This window comes from Aquarana catesbeiana, linkage group LG03, assembly GCF_042186555.1.
Source record: "Aquarana catesbeiana isolate 2022-GZ linkage group LG03, ASM4218655v1, whole genome shotgun sequence".
NCBI lineage: Eukaryota > Metazoa > Chordata > Amphibia > Anura > Ranidae > Aquarana > Aquarana catesbeiana.
This window is the reverse complement of record NC_133326.1, coordinates 17,841,761-17,860,612: the sequence shown is the minus strand read 5'-3', so window position 1 is coordinate 17,860,612 and position 18,852 is coordinate 17,841,761. Positions and strand designations below refer to the sequence as shown.

General features: G+C 41.5%; 1 protein-coding gene across 3 annotated transcripts in view; it reads right to left on the bottom strand.

The window, feature by feature from the left end:
* Nucleotides 1-18,098, bottom strand: part of LOC141131247 (uncharacterized protein HI_0077-like) — a 49,693-nt gene extending 31,595 nt beyond the window's left edge. For all 3 annotated transcript variants that reach the window (XM_073618333.1, XM_073618334.1, XM_073618336.1), the window contains exons 1-5: nucleotides 17,823-18,098; nucleotides 15,791-15,876; nucleotides 10,926-11,044; nucleotides 7,808-7,910; nucleotides 1,402-1,502 (exon numbers count right to left, since the gene is read on the bottom strand). In XM_073618333.1, coding sequence (XP_073474434.1) covers nucleotides 1,402-1,502; nucleotides 7,808-7,910; nucleotides 10,926-11,044; nucleotides 15,791-15,876; nucleotides 17,823-18,043 — 630 coding nt within the window. In that variant the 5' untranslated portion in view covers nucleotides 18,044-18,098. The remainder of the gene's footprint in view (nucleotides 1-1,401; nucleotides 1,503-7,807; nucleotides 7,911-10,925; nucleotides 11,045-15,790; nucleotides 15,877-17,822) is intronic.
* Nucleotides 18,099-18,852: the final 754 nt, after the last annotated feature.

Sequence of the window (18,852 nt, the reverse complement as noted above, 5' to 3'; positions counted from 1 at the left end):
TGGAGCGATGTGCTGGCAGGACGGTAAAAAAAGTCCTGCCAGCAGCATCTTCGGAGCGGTGAAGGAGCGGAGTGTATACCGCTCCTTTACCGCTCCTGCCCATTGAAATCAATGGGACGGCGCGGCTATACCGCCGGCAAAGCGCCTCTGCAGAGGCGCTTTGCGGTGGTATTTAACCCTTTCTCGGCCGCTAGCGGGGGGTAAAACCGCCCCGCTAGCGGCCGCATACCGACAGTAAAACGCCGCTAATAATAGCGGCGTTTTACCGCCGACGCCGCCCCCCGCCCCAGTGTGAAAGGGCTCTTATCTGCATTTGGTGATTAGGACGACACTAAAAAAGCCTGAGCACCGATACCTGCAGGACTCCAGAATTGGACTTATTAGGTCTGAGACGTAAGCGCTGCTACCCTTCTTTTTCTTAATTATAAGGTAACTGCCTGTCCATATGAGGTACAGGTAAACAGTATGGCACCTGTACCTCATATGGGCAGACAGTTACGGAATGGCAGGAAGAATCAATGAACTACTAGAGCGCTCACCAGCACCCTGGTAGTTTATTGAGAACTACAAGCCGACAACCGCAGTGGCTGGCGGTGGTTGTAGTTCTCTCTCCTTCACAGATCTGTTTTCTCTTTAAGACCCCTTTGACACTGGGGCCATGGCCCTGTTAGCACTTTATCGCTGCTCCTCTTAGAGGCGCTTTAGAGCTGTTTAAGCGGCGCTTTCCGGCCGCTATCTGGGTGCTTTTAACCTCAAAGGAGGGGTTAAAAGCGCCCCTATTGTGGTGCTTTAGAAGCGCTGCCCATTCATTTTAATGGGCAGGGTGTTTTGGGAGCGCTGTATACAGCGCTCCCAAACCGCCCCAAAGATGCTTCTTGCAAGACTTTTCCTAACGTCCCGTGAATGGGAGGCGATTTTCAGGCGCTTTACAGGCGCTATTTCTAGGGCTAAAACGCCTGAAAACCACCTCAGTGTGAAAGGGGTCTTAATTGTGACAGTGGGTGCGAGGAGAAGATCCCCGGTCCGCTGTCACAACAGGGACTCAGGGGCTGCTTAATTAGTAACATGTTAAACCCTAAATACGAGTGTAACATGTTATGAAAGGTGAACTTATCCTTTAAGCCTTTATTTATCCTGCCTTTAGTGCATATTTATATACTTTGGGGAGTATCCCAATAATTGCCTGGGGCCCCCCCAAGACATATCAATGCAGAAAGCAACACACCTGACACTTCAAAGCACTAAAATGCATACATGTGAGTACACTTTCTGCATTGCCATAAATGGGTCAGGTACATTTTTGAGTTGGTGGAAGGTCGTTAAGGGCCCATAGGAAATTATGCAAAAAATTTACCACCAGCCGCCACTGAATGCTGCCATATAAGACAATCACCATCTCACCTTCTCTTCCGGATCTGCAGTACAAAGGATTCTACAGGCCCAATAAGTCAAGGAACATTCGTCTTCTACCCCTTTAGCACTTTCTCCAGATTCCGTACTACCTGGAAAAAAAAACAAACACATCTGTTATAGCTTTTTGTTGTCTGTAAAAATGAATTAACCACTTCCCATCCAGGCCAATTCTGACATTTCTCACCTACATGTAAAAATGGGCGTTGTTTACATGGAATAGTGGGAGTGGCTTATATGGGCGTGGTTCAAATGGGGGTGTGGTTAGAGTCTGAGATAATTGAGAGATGGAGAAAGAAAGGGGAAAAGAGGGTGGGAGGGAGAGAGAAAGAAGGAAAGAAGGAGGGAAGGAGAGAGAAGGAAGGAAAGAGAGATGGAGGGACAGCAGGCCCAGATCCTACACCACAACAGAAATGTGTATTCCAGAGTTTAACAAATCAGCAGATAAAGATACTCCAAACACCTGGTGTTAGCGCTCCATTCATCCCAGCACCATGGTTGTTGTGGTGTCAGGATGATTGAAGTGCATTATTACTATTATTACATTGTAATATAGCATTAAATCATTCAACTCACCATAATCCAGAATCAGTGGGACCCCTGAGCGTGTCACCTGCCACGTCACCTGCCACCATATACCATCAAGTGCCCTCAGCAGAGTCCGTCCTTGCATCAGGTGCCCCCAGCAGAGTCTGTCCTTACATCCGGTGTCCCCAGCGGAGTGCCTCCTACATCAGGTGTCCCCAGTTGTCAGTGTCCCCAGCGGAGTGCCTCTTAAATCAGTGCCCCCAGCGGAGTGTTGGCTGCAGACGGAGTGTTGGCTGCAGTCAAGCTACATCTCCTCTCGTTCCTCGTGTTCAGTGGAGTGGGGAGGGGCCCATAAGTGCAGCTATCCCCAGCTGGAGAATTGTAAAGAGAGAAGCTGATTCATTGGTTGCACGGATCGGCCCCTCCCCTCTCCACCGAACACGAGGAACGAGAGGACATGTAGCTGAACACAAGGGTTAAGCTCTTGCGGCGGCCATTTTGTTGGAGCCACGACTGCTGCAGAGCCAAACGTTACCGTTTTTCCATGGACAAAAGGCAAAATCCCGAATCAGGACGGCCTCCAATTGGGACGAGGGTCCCAAAATCGGGATTGTCCAGGGAAAATCGGAACTGTTGGCAACTATGCATGTCATGCTTCAAAATTGCACATGCTCGTGGAATGGCACCAAACTTCGGTACTTAAAAATTTCCATAGGCGACGCTTTAACATTTTTTACTGGTTACATGTTTTGAGTTACAGAGGGGGTCTAGGGCTAGAATTATTGCTCTCGCTCTAACGTTTGTGGTGATACCTCACATGTGTGGTTTGAACACAGTTTTCATATGTGGGCGGGACTTGCGTATGCGTTCGCTTCTGCGTGCGAGCACACGGGGACAGGGGCGGTTTACTTTTTTATTGGTAATTTTACTTTTCTTTTTTTAGTTTGACACTTTAAAAAAAAAAAAAAAAATTTGATCACTTTTATTCCTATTACAAGGAATGTAAACATCCCTTGTAATAGGAATATGGCGCGATCGGTCCTCTTTACAGTGAGATTTGGGGTCAATAAGACCCCTCATCTCACCTCTAGGCTGGGAAGCCTGAAGTAAAAAAATTAAAATAAACGATCACGGCTTCCCTGCCCAGGCGGCAACATTTGTTTGAATGCAGAGGCCAGGCGTGACGTCATAACATCGCGCCCGGCCTCCGAACGATCTTAGAGACTCCGGCGACCATCTGGTCCACCGGAAATCTCTATGGTAAACATCCGGGGCCTGCGGATCTGTTCTCCGACTCACCAATGGAAGCGGCACTGAGAGCTGGCACTGCTGGTTGGCACTGATGATGAGGCACTGATGGGCAAAGGTAGGTGGCACTGTGGGCACTGGTAGGTGGAACTGATGAGGCAGCCGCGGCTCTCTGTGTGAAGGACATGTCCCTTTGACAGAAGCCGTGATCGGCTTTTTTTTCCCCTCACGCTGACAATGTGAGGAAAAAAAAAGATAGATTACCGATCTTCTGTTTACATTACATGATCAGCTGTCATTGGCTGACAGCTGATTATGTGGTAAGGGGGCCGGTGATCACAGAGCGTGCCGTGCGTGACCCACAGGGACACGCAGGCAGCTCATGCAAGGGAGGACATCCATGGACGCCCTCTCGGCAATTAAGGCCTGCGCTGTAGCCGTCTTTCGGCTATAGCGCGGGCGGCAAGTAGTTAACTTTATTGCTATCACAAGGGATGAACAACATTCCTTGTGATAGCATGGTCAGTGACAGGTACTATAAGACCCCAAATCTCTCTTTTGTCCATTCCACCCTGAAATTTTTTTTTCAGAATCGGACTCCTCTAAACCTATTAAAAAACATGTGAAGGAAAACATTTTTTTATACCTACCAGAATCGCCCTGTTGTTATGTAGTCCTCCTAATCTGCCACTTCCTGGTTGGCGGAGCTCCTCGTCACTTCCTCCCTCACCTGTGCTCCTGGGAAAGGAGTCTGTGGGCAGTACTGTGATGTTGCCATAACAACGGGGCGGGATCTTCCTCCGTCGCCGCCCGTTGTTATGGCAACTTTAGAAACATTCGGCGCTATGGCCGGTGAATCGCGCATGCTCGAGGTTACCCAGCATGCACCTCTCCAATACTACTCGTTTTTGTATTTCATTAGTAATAATGCTAGGATCAATTATCGCCGGAACTCAGCTTTAAAAGTATCATATCAAACCAAGATTGGTTTGATCCAATGCTTTCCTAAGCCAGTAATGATTTGTTTACATCCAGCAAAACAGGAAGGGACTAAATACTCCTCGCTTCTGGTTTCTTAGACCAGAGAAATGATGGGGGATGTTCCGGTCCTTGTCACTCTATGGTCAATCAGGTGGAACCGCCGGCTTCATTCCCGGTCTCCCCGATGCCGCAGGCATCACCCCGGGTTTAACCATTTAAACCCCATGCAACGTATTGGTATGTTGCTGGGGCTGAAGTGGTTAATGGGGGTTATGTTATATATATTAGCGCCACATTATATACACACACACATATACTATATATATATATATATATTGCGAAAAGTATTCGGCCCCCTTGAACTTTTCAACCTTTTGCCACATTTCAGGCTTCAAACATAAAGATATAAAATTTTTATTTTTTGTGAAGAATCACCAACAAGTGGGACACAATTGTGAAGTGGAACGAAATCTTTTGGATTTTTGAAACTTTTTTAACTAATAAAAAAATGAAAAGTGGGGCGTGCAAAATTATTCGGCCCCCTTGCGTTAATACTTTGTAGAGCCACCTTTTGCTGCGATTACAGCTGCAAGTCGCTTGTAGTATGTCTCTATCAGTTTTGCACATGGAGAGACTGAAATTCTTGCCCATTCTTCCTTGCAAAACAGTTCGAGCTCAGTGAGGTTGGATGGAGAGCATTTGTGAACAGCAGTTTTCAGCTCTTTCCACAGATTCTCGATTGGATTCAGGTCTGGACTTTGACTTGGCCATTCTAACACCTGGATACGTTTATTTGTGAACCATTCCTTTGTAGATTTTGCTGTATGTTTGGGATCATTGTCTTGTTGGAAGATAAATCTCCGTCCCAGTTTCTGGTCTTTTGCAGACTCCAACAGGTTTTCATCCAGAATGGTCCTGTATTTGGCTGCATCCATCTTCCCCTCAATTTTAACCATCTTCCCTGTCCCTGCTGAAGAAAAGCAGGCCCAAACCATGATGCTGCCACCACCATGTTTGACAGTGGGGATGGTGTGTTGAGTGTGATGAGCTGTGTTGCTTTTACGCCAAACATATTGTTTTGCATTGTGGCCAAAAAGTTCGATTTTGGTTTCATCGGACCAGAGCACCTTCTTCCACATGTTTGGTGTGTCTCCCAGGTGGCTTGCGGCAAACTTTAGACGAGACTTTTTATGGATATCTTTGAGAAATGGCTTTCTTCTTGCCACTCTTCCATAAAGGCCAGATATGTGCAGTGTACGACTGATTGTTGTCCTATGGACAGACTCTCCCACCTCAGCTGTAGTTCTCTGCAGTTCATCCAGAGTGATCATGGGCCTCTTGGCTGCATCTCTGATCAGTCTTCTCCTTGTCTGAGCTGAAAGTTTAGAGGGACAGCCGGGTCTTGGTAGATTTGCAGTGGTCTGATACTCCTTCCATTTCAAAATGATCGCTTGCACAGTGCTCCTTGGGATGTTTAAAGCTTGGGAAATCTTTTTGTATCCAAATCCGGCTTTAAACTTCTCCACAACAGTATTACGGACCTGCCTGGTGTGTTCCTTGGTCTTCATGATGCTCTCTGCGCTTTCAACAGAACCCTGAGCGCCGGTTCACACAGGGGCAACACGACTCTGGCCGCGACTTTGCGAGGCGACCTGGACGCGACCCGAGGGCGACACCACAGCGCGACTTGGGGCGACTTGGGGCGACTTACAAGGCGACTTCAAGTCGCCTCCAGGACAGGCGACTTTCCAGTGGCCAATCAAACTACAATCCGCTCTGGGGGAGGGAGGGGTTTGCTTGAAAAAAACATCTTCTCTTCCTGTGAAGTCGCTTCAGTATAGATCACGATCCGACTTGTAGGCGACTTACATTGAAAGCAATGGGTACAAGTCGCCTACAAGTCGCCTTGAAGTAGTACAGGGACCTTTTCTGAAGTCGGAGCGACTTCAGTAGCGTACATATAGACGGCTCTCATTCACTTACATGGACTTTCAGATGTCAAGCGACTTGGGGCGACTTGAGGTCTGACAAGTCGGATCCCAAGTCGCGGTAGTGTGAACCGGCACTGAGACTATCACAGAGCAGGTGCATTTATACAGAGACTTGATTACACACAGGTGGATTCTATTTATCACCATCAGTCATTTAGGACAACATTGGATCATTCAGAGATCCTCGCTGAACTTCTGGACTGAGTTTGCTGCACTGAAAGTAAAGGTCGGTTCACACTGGGGCAACACGACTTCAGCGCGACTTTGTACCGCGACTTCAACGCGGCTTCAGCGCGACTTCAGCAAATTACAAGGCGACTTGAAGTCGCCTCCATGACAGGCGACTTCGGCTGTGGCCAATCACAGGGCAATCAGCTCTCTGGGAGGGAGGGGGGAGGGAGGGGTTTTTCCCTGCAAAGTCGCTTGACTTTACAGAGAGATCCGACTTGGAGGCGACTTCCATTGATTTCTATGGTACAGGTCGCCTACCAAGTCAGATCAAAGTAGTACAGGGAGTACGCTCTGAAGTCGGAGCGACTTCAGTAGTGTCTATTAAGACGCTAGCGTTCAGTCCCATTGAATCTATTTCTTGGGCGACTTGGGGCAACTTGAGGGCGTACAAGTCGGATCCCAAGTCGCCCCAGTGTGAACCGACCCTAAAGGGGCCGAATAATTTTGCACGCACCACTTTTCAGTTTTTTAATTGCTAAAAAAGTTTAAAATATCCAATAGATTTCGCTCCACTTCACAATTGTGTCCCACTTGTTGGTGATTCTTCACAAAAAATTAAAATTTTATATCTTTATGTTTGAAGCCTGAAATGTGGCAAAAGGTTGAAAAGTTCAAGGGGGCCGAATACTTTCGCAAGCCACTGTGTATATATATATATATATACATACACACACACATATACACACAGTATACGTTCAGTAAACTTGGATTATATTTTCACCACACAAGAGAGTGGCCTGGATTTTTCTACAATAGTATGCACCTGGGGGTGAAGGAATAGTCTGCAGGAGCTTGTGCAATGAACGAATGTTGCATTAATCGCGGTTATAATGCTTTCTAGGCTCTAATGCAAAAAATTATAAATGTGCATTATTTTTTTTTTTTTTAATACAAAAGATAGAATATGCATTGAAAGAGAAAAGAACTAATGCGCAAAACCAAAATCGCTCAGATTAGAAATAAGAATATGAGAAGCTGCCAACATAGAAAAAAAATAAATGAATACAAAAAGGTATGTGTTGCTAACTAAAAGTAATAATAAAAAATAATGAACAAAAATGAGTGTGATAGACACGGAATACGCATTACTGCTTTAAAAAATATATTCTACAAAAGGTTCCTATAACTGATCTCAAAATTTTTGCAACATTTCTCCTCTTACTAAGCTGCACTGAAGAAAATGCCGTCTCTGTAATCATAACACCTAATATATCAGTAAGAAGAAACGTTGACATTCAATAAAGATGATATAGATCAAGGGTCTTCAAACTACAGCCCTCCAGTTGTTCCAAGAACTACAATTCCCATCATGCCTAGTCATGTCTGTTAATGTCAGAGTTTTACAATGCCTCATGGGACGTGTAGTTCAGTAACAGTTGGAGGGCCGTAGTTTGAGGATCCCTGATGTAGATTCTCACCTGATCGTTCACATTTATCGTTCTTCCAAGGAGTAAGGGACAATGCATTTGGAGTCTTGATATATACCTTCCCTTCACAGACCTTCACTTCATATACTTGATTCTAAAAGAATTATATAGATAGTTCAGCCAAAATGGCAAAGCCAACCAGGATTAGCAATCATAACATTAACGCGGAACTTCACCCATTATAATAACTCTTCTTCCTGGCTCCTCCCCCCCTCTCTCTCTCCAATTGGAGAATATTTCCTAATTTAAAAAAAAAAAAAAGTCTAAGCTCTTTAATGTTGCATTGCAGCACTTCCTTCTTTCACACCTAGGCGGGAATGATGTAGGGCCCCCCGATAGTATGTACAGTACACATCTCAGACACCTTTACTGAATGACGCATGAGAGGGATTCTGTATGGGCCACGGGTCTTTGAGACCTGGCAGAGACCTACGGCACACACGTGGGTGGTTTCCTGTGTGTGTGCCCAGACGTGGCAGTTATCAAGGTACCAGCATTGTGGGGCAATGCACGGGAAACCCCCATACTGTACATGTGCAGATGTGCCACAGGTCTCAGCTGGGCACCAAAGTCTGGGAAGAGATCTTCAGCACATCTCTGCACACGCAGATTTTCAAAGATGGCAGCTCAAGACCAAAATATCACGGGGTGGGCATTAGTTCTTCATTCTCAGAAAACAATGCAATGGCATCAACCATGGTGTCTTTAACCACTGGCCGACCAGATCACGTACATTTACTGTGGCAGGTCGGCTCTCCTGTGTGAACTGACATACCTGTACATCGGTCCGTGCAGGGAGGATAGCGTGCGCCGCCGGTCCGATGTCCGCCGGCGAGCCCGCAATCGCTGGGTACAGAGGCAGAACCGGGAACTGTCTATATAAACAAGGCAATCCCCCGTTCTGACTAATCACATGTCAGAGATCTTCTGTTCCCAGTGATTGAAAATAGTGATCTCTGTCATGTCCCAGTGAGCCCATCCCCCCCTACAGTTAGAACACACCTAGGGAACACAGTTAACCCCTTGATCGCCCCCTAGTGTTAACCTCTTCCCAGCCAGTGTCATTTATACATTGATCAGCGCATTTTTATAACATTGATCAATGTAATAATGTCACTGGTCCCCAAAAAGTGTAATTTGGGGTCAGATTTGTCCGCCGCAATGTTGCAGTCCCGCTAAAAATCGCAGATCGTCGCCATTACCAGTAAAAACAATGAAAATAAATGAAAAGTCCCCAAATCTATCCCGTAGTTTGTATACGCGATAACTTTTGCACAAAGCAATCAATATACACTTATTTATATATATATACACTGTATATTTTTGATATGTATTATAGCAGAAAGCTATAGAAAGAAATAGCAAAAAATACCACCAAAATAAAGCTCTATTTTTGGGTAAAAAAGGACGTCAATTTTGTTTGGGTACAGCGTCGCAGGACCGCACAATTGTCAGTTAAAGCGACGCAGTGCCGTATCGCAAAAAATGGCCCGCTCATTAAGGGGGCAAATCCTTCCGTGGGCTGAAGAGGAAGTAAACCCTGGTGGGTTTTACTTCCTCTCTTTTCTCCTGCTTTCCCCTGAAAAGTAAAAGCACAATAGACTAGTATGCACCGCCCGCGTTGTCCCCGCTGGTGGCTGCATCCATCTTTGCCCCTCTTCTTTCCAGGGCCGCGGACTCCAGGCTCTGTGACTGGCCGGAGTCGCGTGACGTCACTCCCGCGGCACTTGCTAGTAAAGAAACGACACGGAGGGCCGTTTCTTCGCAGCGCATGCGCTGATGACGTTGGCACAAGCATAAATGATGTGGTTGTGTGGGTGGAGCCTGGAATGGCTGCGCGACTTTTAAAATGTGCCAGCAGATGCAGGGAGGGGAACCCCCCCATCGGTGTCATAGTTAAGGTAAAACGGCTGCTTCACAGTAACATGTTACACCCTAAAAAAGGGTGTAACATGTTACAAAAGGTGACCTTATACTTTAAGCCTTTATGTATACTGGCGGTTTAGCCTTGTGTGTCAGATGATGGCATTTTGGAAGCCTGGGAGGCCAGCAGCCTATTAAAGTGGTTGTAAACCCAAAAACAAGACAAAAACTGCAAGACAAAGGGATAATGCGCTAGTATGCATAGCATACTAGCGCATTATATATTACTTACCTTAGATCGAAGCCCCCGCAGCGGTCCTCGCTCACCGCTCCGGCCGGCGACATCGCTCCCGGAGTTACTTCCGGGTATCGCAGGCTCCGGCGCTGTGATTGGCCAGAGCCGCAATGACGTTACTCCCGCCCTTGCGCGCGGGGCAGTGTTAATTTTGGCAGCAAATTTCGATTTAGTTTTAGTCTTAGCCTTAGGACTGAAATGGCATTTTAGTTTTAGTCCCATTTTAGTCTTCTGCAATTGTTTTAGTTTTAGTCTTATTTAGTCGACTAAATCTCCAGTACATTTTAGTTGACTAAAACTCATTTTAGTCGTCTAAAATCTAATGGGTGTAATTCGACTGTAATGCGTAACAACAAAATAACAATTCTCTACAATTTGCAAACTCATTATATACTGCTGGAGTGAAAAAATCTAATATGTTATTTATTATTACATTGTGGTATGAACATGCACTACAGACCAGTGTAAATTTTGAAGTCAAATTTCAATTTAGTTTTAATCTTAGTCTTTTGACTAAAATGCCATTTTAGTTTTAGTAGTATTTTAGTAATCTCAGTTGTTTTACTTTTAGTCGTATTTTAGTCGACTAAAATAATATTCATTTAGTCAACTAAAATGTTTTAGTCATTTTAATCAGCGAAATTAAGACTGGCGCAGGGGCCGCCGGTAACGGCACAGTCTAACTCAAGCAACGGCATGTACGTGCCGTTGCTTCAGTGCGCATGTGCCGATGACGTCGGCACATGCAAATACAGGGGATATCTCCTAAACCGTGCAGGTTTAAAGGATATCCGGGGTAGCTACAGGTAAACCTTATTCTAGGCTTACCTGTAGAAAAAAGTGTGTTGTAAGGGTTTACAATCACATTAAACTTCTGCTGTTAGTTCACAATCTCTAAAAACCCAACGCCCCAGTCACCCCACTTCCACAGTAACAAAGATGGCACCTGACCTGTAATCCAGAAGAGGAGGATCCATCATCCAAGCAGAACTCAAAGTAATGCCAGGGGCAGGTTACTGCTAAGCGACCATCGCACAGTTCTTCGATGTCCCCCTGCTCCAACGGTCCTCCTATTGTATGAAGACAAATAATATAAACACCCCCCAACACCGAATACCTCTTATTAGCTATCAAAGGACTTCAAAGTTGTAAAATATTCTTCACTTACCCCAAAAAGGACACATAACACTTATTTTATAAACGGTTACAATGTATTAGAATCATTGATCTACCCGGTGCGATAACATAAGGGTGCATTTCCTGCAACTCTGCTACTCTGGATACAGCCGGTGTAAAAAAAAAAAAAAAAAAAAAAAAAAAAATCCATATGAACCTTAACCGCTTCAGCCCCGGAAGATTTTACCCCCCCTTCCTGACCAGAGCACTTTTTCCTATATGGCACTGCATCGCTTTAACTGACAATTGCGCGGTCGTGTGACGTTGCACCCAAACAAAAATTGACGTCCTTTTTTTTCCCACAAATAGAGATTTCTTTTGGTGGTATTTGATCACCTCTGCGTTTTTTATTTTTTGCGCTATAAACAAAAAAAGAGCGACAATTTTGAAAAAAAAAAGCAATTTTTAAAATTTTTTTGCTATAATAAATATCCCCAAAAAATAATATAAAAAAAAATTTTTTTCCTCAGTTTAGGCTGATATGTATTCTTCTACATATTTTTGGTAAAAAAAAAAAAAAAAAAATCGCAATAAGCGTATATTGATTGGCTTGCGCAAAAGTTATAACGTCACAAAATACAAAATAGGGGATAGTTTTATGGCATTTTTATTATTACATTTTTTAAAAATGTATTATTAGTAATGGCGGCGATCTGCGATTTTTATCGTGATTGCGACATTATGGCGGACACATTTTACACTATTTTTGGACCATTGTCATTTATACAGCGATCAGTGCTATAAAAATACACTGATTACTGTGTAAATGACACTGGCAGGGAAGGGGTTAAACATTAGGGGGCGATCAAGAGGTTAAGTGTGTCCTAGGGAGTGATTCTAAGTGTGGGGGGGGAGGGGCTTCCACTGACATGACAGCGATCACTGCTCCCGATGACAGGCAGCAGTGATCTCTGTCATGTCACAAGGCAGAAAGGGGAAATGCCTTGTTTACATGGACACTTCCCCATTCTGTGGCTCTGTCGATCGCAGGGACACCGGCGGACATCGAGTCCTCGGCTCCCACAGGCACACTGTACGTGGTGCGCACCCGCCCACTAGCCGCGCCAATTAAAGCGGACGTACAGGTACGCCCATTTGCCCACCGCTGCCATTGTTCCGACGTTTGTACACAGCAGGATTCTGTAAGCAAGTTCTGGCCAATGATTCATGGCTGAGACCTGCTGATCGGCTGTGTCCAATCACAGCCCAGAGCTCTGTGTTGATAAGTAATACAGAGCTCTGAACAAAGGCAGCAATCAGTTAGTAAAAGAAGCCCACTTTACACATAGTCAGGCACACATTTAACTCTTTGATTACCTGAGATGTTAACCCCTTCCCAGCCAGTGTCATTAGTACAGTGACAGTGTATAGTATTATCACTGATCACTGTATTAGTGTCACTGGTAATGTCAGTCAGTTCCCCCCCCCAGCGTTAGTTAGTGTCAGATTCACCGCCGCAGTACCATTATAAATCGCTGATCACTGCCATTAGTAGAGCTGCATGATTAAATCGGTAAGAATTAGATTGCGATTCTTTCCCCCTCGTGATCTTAACAGAGCATTTTCCTGATTCTATGCAAAGTTCTCTGCTCAAGCCGACAGCTATAAAAAATAAATAAATAAATAAATCAAGCAAGCAGTCTGCCAAGTTTCACAACATTCCTCAGCCACTGAGCCAACTATAAACATTGTAACGTTTTGTTCTTTAGATCAAAGGAATGAACTTCAGTCTGTAAATGAGGGAAGGTTAACCACTTAGTAGAACTATAGGCAAAACTTTCTTTCTCATTTTAGAGTAAGGGAGGGTTACAGCCCCTGCCAGATTTTTTTTTTTCCTTGCCATTTGTGCCTCATTGCGGAGATTTCCAGTCACTTCCTGTCTCATAGCCAAACAGGAAGTGAGAGGAAATCCCTGCAAATTAAAGGAATTCCTTGGGGACTCCCCAGGTCACCAGAACTAGTGTCCCCCATTGGAAGACTTCTCCTGTATTACTTTTCTGGGGACAACCCAAAATTTGGGATTTTTTTTTTAACTTTCAATGATAATGGTAAACAGGACAAATAGAGAGGGTGAATCTACATAATGGGGGGCACAGACAACAATAAAAACTGACAGGTGTTCTAATCCCTCCCCACTCCATCTAAAACTAAAAGAAAAGTTTTGCCTTTAGTTATACTTTAAAGACTAAATGTTTTTCGGACACTTGTTGGTTTCAAGTTAAAATCATTATTTATTGCTAGAAAATAACATAAAACATACATTTATACACACTATATTATAATATATATATATATATATATATATATTTTTTTTTTTTAGCAGAGACCCTAGAGAATAAAATGGTGGTTGTTGCAATATTTTATGTCACGCTGTATTTGCTCAGCGGTCTTTCAAATGCAATTTTTTTTTGGAAAAAAATACACTTTAATGAATTAAAAAAAACAAAAAAACAAAAAAAAACGTAAAGTTAGCCAAATTTTTTTGTATAATGTGAAAGATGATGTTACGCAGCGAGAATTGTGAGAGAATTGTGATCTTTATTCTAAGCAAAAAAATCGTGATTCTCATTTTTTCCAGAATCGTGCAGCTCTAACCATTAGTAGTAAAAAAAAAAAAAAAAAAATTCCATTATATATCCCATAGTTTGTAGGCACTATAACTTTCACACAAACCAATCAAGATACACTTGGGATTTTTTTTTTTTTTTCAATCAAAGACATTTTGGCCAAAATTTATGAAGAAATTTGTTTTTTAAATTTTTTTTTATTGGATGTGTTTTATAGCAGAAAGTAAAAAAAAAAAAAAAAAATATGTTCACATTTTTTGGTCTTTTTTTTGTTTATATAAAAAATAAAAACTAAATACCACCAAAAGAAAGCTCTATTTGTGGGGGAAAAGACATCAATTTTTTTGGGTACAGCGTCGCACGACCGCACAATTGTCAGTTAAAGGTTTATCAATTTTTTCTCTGTTGACCAGTGTTAGTATATATATACCTAAATTGATGAAGAAATTCGATTTTTTTACATTTTTTTAATTGGATGTTTTATAGCAGAAAGTAAAATATTGTTTGTTTTTTTTTCCAAAATTGTAGACGCTATAACTTTTGCACAAACCAATTTTTTTTTTTTTTTTTTTTTTTACCAAAAATATGTAGCAGAATACATATTGGCCTAAATTGATGAAGAAATTTCGATTTTTTTAAAATAAAATTTTATTAGGTGTGTTTTATAGCAAAAGGTAAAAAATATATATAATTTTTTCAAAAATTGTCGGTCTTTTTATTTTGTTTATAGCGCAAAACATAAAACTCGCATAAAGTAAAAAAAAAAAAAAAAAAAAAAAATTATTTTTCAAATTTTTTGGATTTTTTTGTTTATATCACAAAAAAAAATGCAGTGGTGATCAAATACCACCAAAAGAAATCTCTATTTGTGGGGGGGTGATATAAATGTCATTTGGGTAGAGTGTTGCATGACCGTGCAATTGTCAGGTAAAGTAACGCAGTGCCGTATCGCAAAAAATGGCCTGGTCAGGAGGGGGGGGTGAAAGTCAAGTGGTTAACGGTACAAACTGAAGATAGAAGCTGATTGGTTGCACAGCTGCTCCAGATTCTGTCTGCTCCAGTTTTGATCAATTCTCTGCATTATGTGCCTAAGGCTCGGTTTCCACCATTGCGACCCCCAAAGTCGTGCAATTTACAGTGCGACTTTGCAAAGCAAATTTTTTTTGATGCGATGTCATGCGACTGGTGAGAACCATGCGAGAACAAGTTGCACCGAAGCCGGAACAAAGTAGTGCAAAAACCTTTTTTTTTTTGGAGTCGCTGCGACTTGAGTCGCACCAATTAGAACGGGGAACAATGAAATACATGGATTTTGATTTGTCATGCAACTTCACGTGTGCCAAGTCGCACAACAACTCGCAGAGAGCCTAATGCCGGCCATACATGGTTCGAATTTCGAAAGAATTTTCTTTCGAAAATCGTATCTACCCTTTTTCCCCGAAAATAAGACCTAGCGTGATTGTCGGTGATGGCTGCAATATAAGCCCCACCCCCCAAATAAGCCCTACCCTGTTTCCCCCGAAAATAAGACCTACAAAGACTTTAACTAGGGCTTATTTGGGGGGTAGGGCTTATATTGTAGCCATCACCGACAATCACGCTAGGTCTTATTTTCGGGGAAACAGGGTAAGAATTTTCGCACGTATTTCGCACCATTAGTGGGCTGCAGCAACGGCCGATTTTACGTGCGGCCATCAAATTTGAGGAATCGGACATGTTGGAAATTTTTTGGAAAAACGAACGATTTTCGAATCAATGACGGGAGAATCGTGAAATGTAATAAGAAAAAAAAAAAAAAATGCGCATGTGCAAGAAAAGAAAATTTACGGAGAGAAAAGAAGATTCCCGGCCACAAAAATTCTTTTCTGTAGCAACATGAGGTGAAATTGAAGGCTTGGTCGGCCGAATTTCGAAAATCAATGGTGGCGTCATCGGATCACAATAAAAAAAAACAAAAAAAAAAAAAAAACTTTCTGATTTTGAAAAGAAAATTCGTTTGAAATTTGACCCGTGTATGGCCTGCCTAAAATCAACAGACATTTCCTGCAAGAACACATTTCACAAATGTCGGACCTTCGTGTGGACATGCAGAATCCATGGCGTAGAACTTCCCATCCGCCTGGATCAGAACCAGATGCTCCCCGTCCTCGCAATATAATCTGTAAGGAAACACAAATGTTACATTTAACCCTTTCATGACTAAGCCTATTTTTGAAATTTGGTGTTTACAAGTTAAAATCCGTATTTTTTGCTAGAAAATTACTTAGAGCCCCCAAACATTATATATATATATATATATTTTAGCAGAGAATCTAGAGAATAAAATGGCGATTGTTGGAATATTTTATGTCGCATGTCATGTGACTTGAAGCCCCTCCCCCCCCACACACTTAGAATCACTCCCTAGGACACACTTAACCCCTTCATCGCCACCTAGTGTTTAACCCCTTCCCTGCCAGTGTCATTTACACAGTAATCAGTGCATTTTTATAGCACCGATCGCTGTATATCTGCCAATGGTCCCAAAATAGTGTCCGACATAATGTCGCAGTCCCGATAAAAAAAAAAAAAAAAAAAAAAAAAAAAAAAAAAAAATCGCAGATCGCCGCCATTACTAATAAAGAAAAAAAAAATGTGTCTGAATGCTTTTTGGCCTAAATGTATAACTAAAATGTAGTTTATTGGATTTTTTTTAAATATAACAAAAAAGTAGAAATTATAATTTTTTTTTTTCAAAATTTTCAGGCTTTTTTTATTTATAGTGCAAAAAAACAAAAAAATAAATAAATAAAAATCGAAGAGGTGATCAAATACAACCAGAAGAAAGCTCTATTTGTGGGGAAAAAAAGGACATACATTTTATTTGGGTGCAAGGTTGCACAACCGCGCAATTGTCAGTTAAAGCAACACGGTGCGGTGCCAAATTATAAAAAGGCCCCGGATCATTAAGGGGGGAAATCCTTCCGGAGCTGAAGGGGTTATTATTATTATCAATAATAATGTATTACATTTTTTTTAAGGTTAATTACTTATTAACTATTATTACATATTATTAATGTGTTTTATTTATGAAGATTTTTAGTTGTGTATCTATTTTACATTTATTCATAGATTATTAATAACTAAACACCCTAACCGGAACACAAAATAAATCAATAAATTAGTATTATTAATAATAATATTATTAAATGTTTTTTAAGGTTAATTATTTACTATTATTACATATCATTCATTTATTTTATTTATGATGATTTTTAGTTATTTGTGTATTTATTTTCCTTTTATTTATTCATAAATTATTAATAACTAAACACCCTAACCGGAACACAAAATAAATCAATAAATTAGTATTAACATTAATATTATTATTAATAATAATAATAACAATAATAATGTATTCATGTTTTTTACGGTTAAAGTATTTACTATTACATATTATTAATGTGTTTTATTTATGAAGATTTTTAGTTGTGTATCTATTTTACATTTATTCATAGATTATTAATAACTTAACACCCTAACTGGAACACAAAATAAATCAATAAATTAGTATTAATATTATTATTATTATTAACAATAATAATTTATTAAATTATTTTTTAAGGTTAATTATTTATTTACTATTATTACATATTATTCATTTATTTTATTTATGCTGATTTTTAGTTATTTGTGTATTTTACATTTATTTATTCATAGATTATTAATAACTAAACACCCTAACCCGAACACAAAAAATAAATAAATTAGTATTAATACTAAATAATAATAATAATAATATTATTGATGATTTTTTTTTTTTTTGGGGGGGGTTGGGTGTTTAAAAAAAAAAAAAAAAAGCTGATAGGGAGGGGGGGGGGCGCGTCAGACTGAAATGAATGGTATGCGGTACGTGTGTAATAACACCCGCATGTGCGACAACACCAACGCGGTACGTCACAATGTGAATGAGCCCCAATGATGAGATATCATGGAGAACCAATCCTCTTCATTCATTCTCAGGGTGCAGGAAGAGGGGTGGGGGATGGTAGAGGAGGTCTGTCAGGGTGATAATAAAGCGGACATGTCCTTTAAGCGCCCGGCTGGGGGCGTGGCTTGCTCTTACTTAGTACACGGAGCCCGGAACTTCTCTTTCTCCCCCACACACCGCCATCCGCTGTTCTCCACCACTTCCTTCAGAGCGCTCACCAACTCCTCCGGGAACCGCTCCATCCCTCCCCCCCTCACCGCTCCGCTAACAGGGGGCACCGGGGCGGCAGGAGGAACTACTACAGACCGAGGCTGAGGCCTGCTCACTGGAGCCTCCTTCCGGGCCTTCAGAGTCATTGCTGACGGCCCCGCCCCCTCCCCGTCCTCATGGCAACAGAGCTTCCTTGACAACCACAACTCCATCCGGGTACCTGGGACTGTCCTCAGCATCTCCCCGCCTTCTATCTCCCTCAATTGTCACACAGAAGAGTAATGAGGTCATTGAGGAAAAGGGGGGCTCTGAGAAGTGAATGGGGGGGCTATTCTAAAAATAAAGACAGGAGAGGCTTTTTTTTTAAATTTTAATAATACTATAACAAAAAAAAAAAAAAGATAATAATGTAAAAAATAAAAATCAACCTAGTTTTACCATAACAACAATAATAATATTATCATCATCAATATTATCATTATCAATATTATTATAATCATATCAACAATAGTTATTATTATTTTAAACATTGTATTATGTTTATTATCTTTTTATTCTCACTATCATTTTTTTCTTTTTTTTAAATTATTATTATTATTATTTTTATTATGATTTGAATATTGTTATTATGCTTACTTTTATTGTCTTTTTTATTATGTTACTATTATTATTAATAAGTAAAAATAATAGTAATCTTAGTGCTAAAGGGAGACTATTTCTGATTCTGGAAGGTTAAAGCGGTTGTATACCCGCTGTCATTTTTTTTTTTTTTTACACCTGCAAGGGAAAAGGCATAATGAGCTAGTATGCACCGCATACTAGCTCATTATGAGATACTTACCTTAGAACGAGGCGCCGGTGTTCTGCTGAGAAAGTTCCTCTCGGCTGATAAGTTCCCCCCTCTACTGCGCAGTAGGATCCGGTGGAAATAGCCGAAGCGGAATAGCTGAAAATC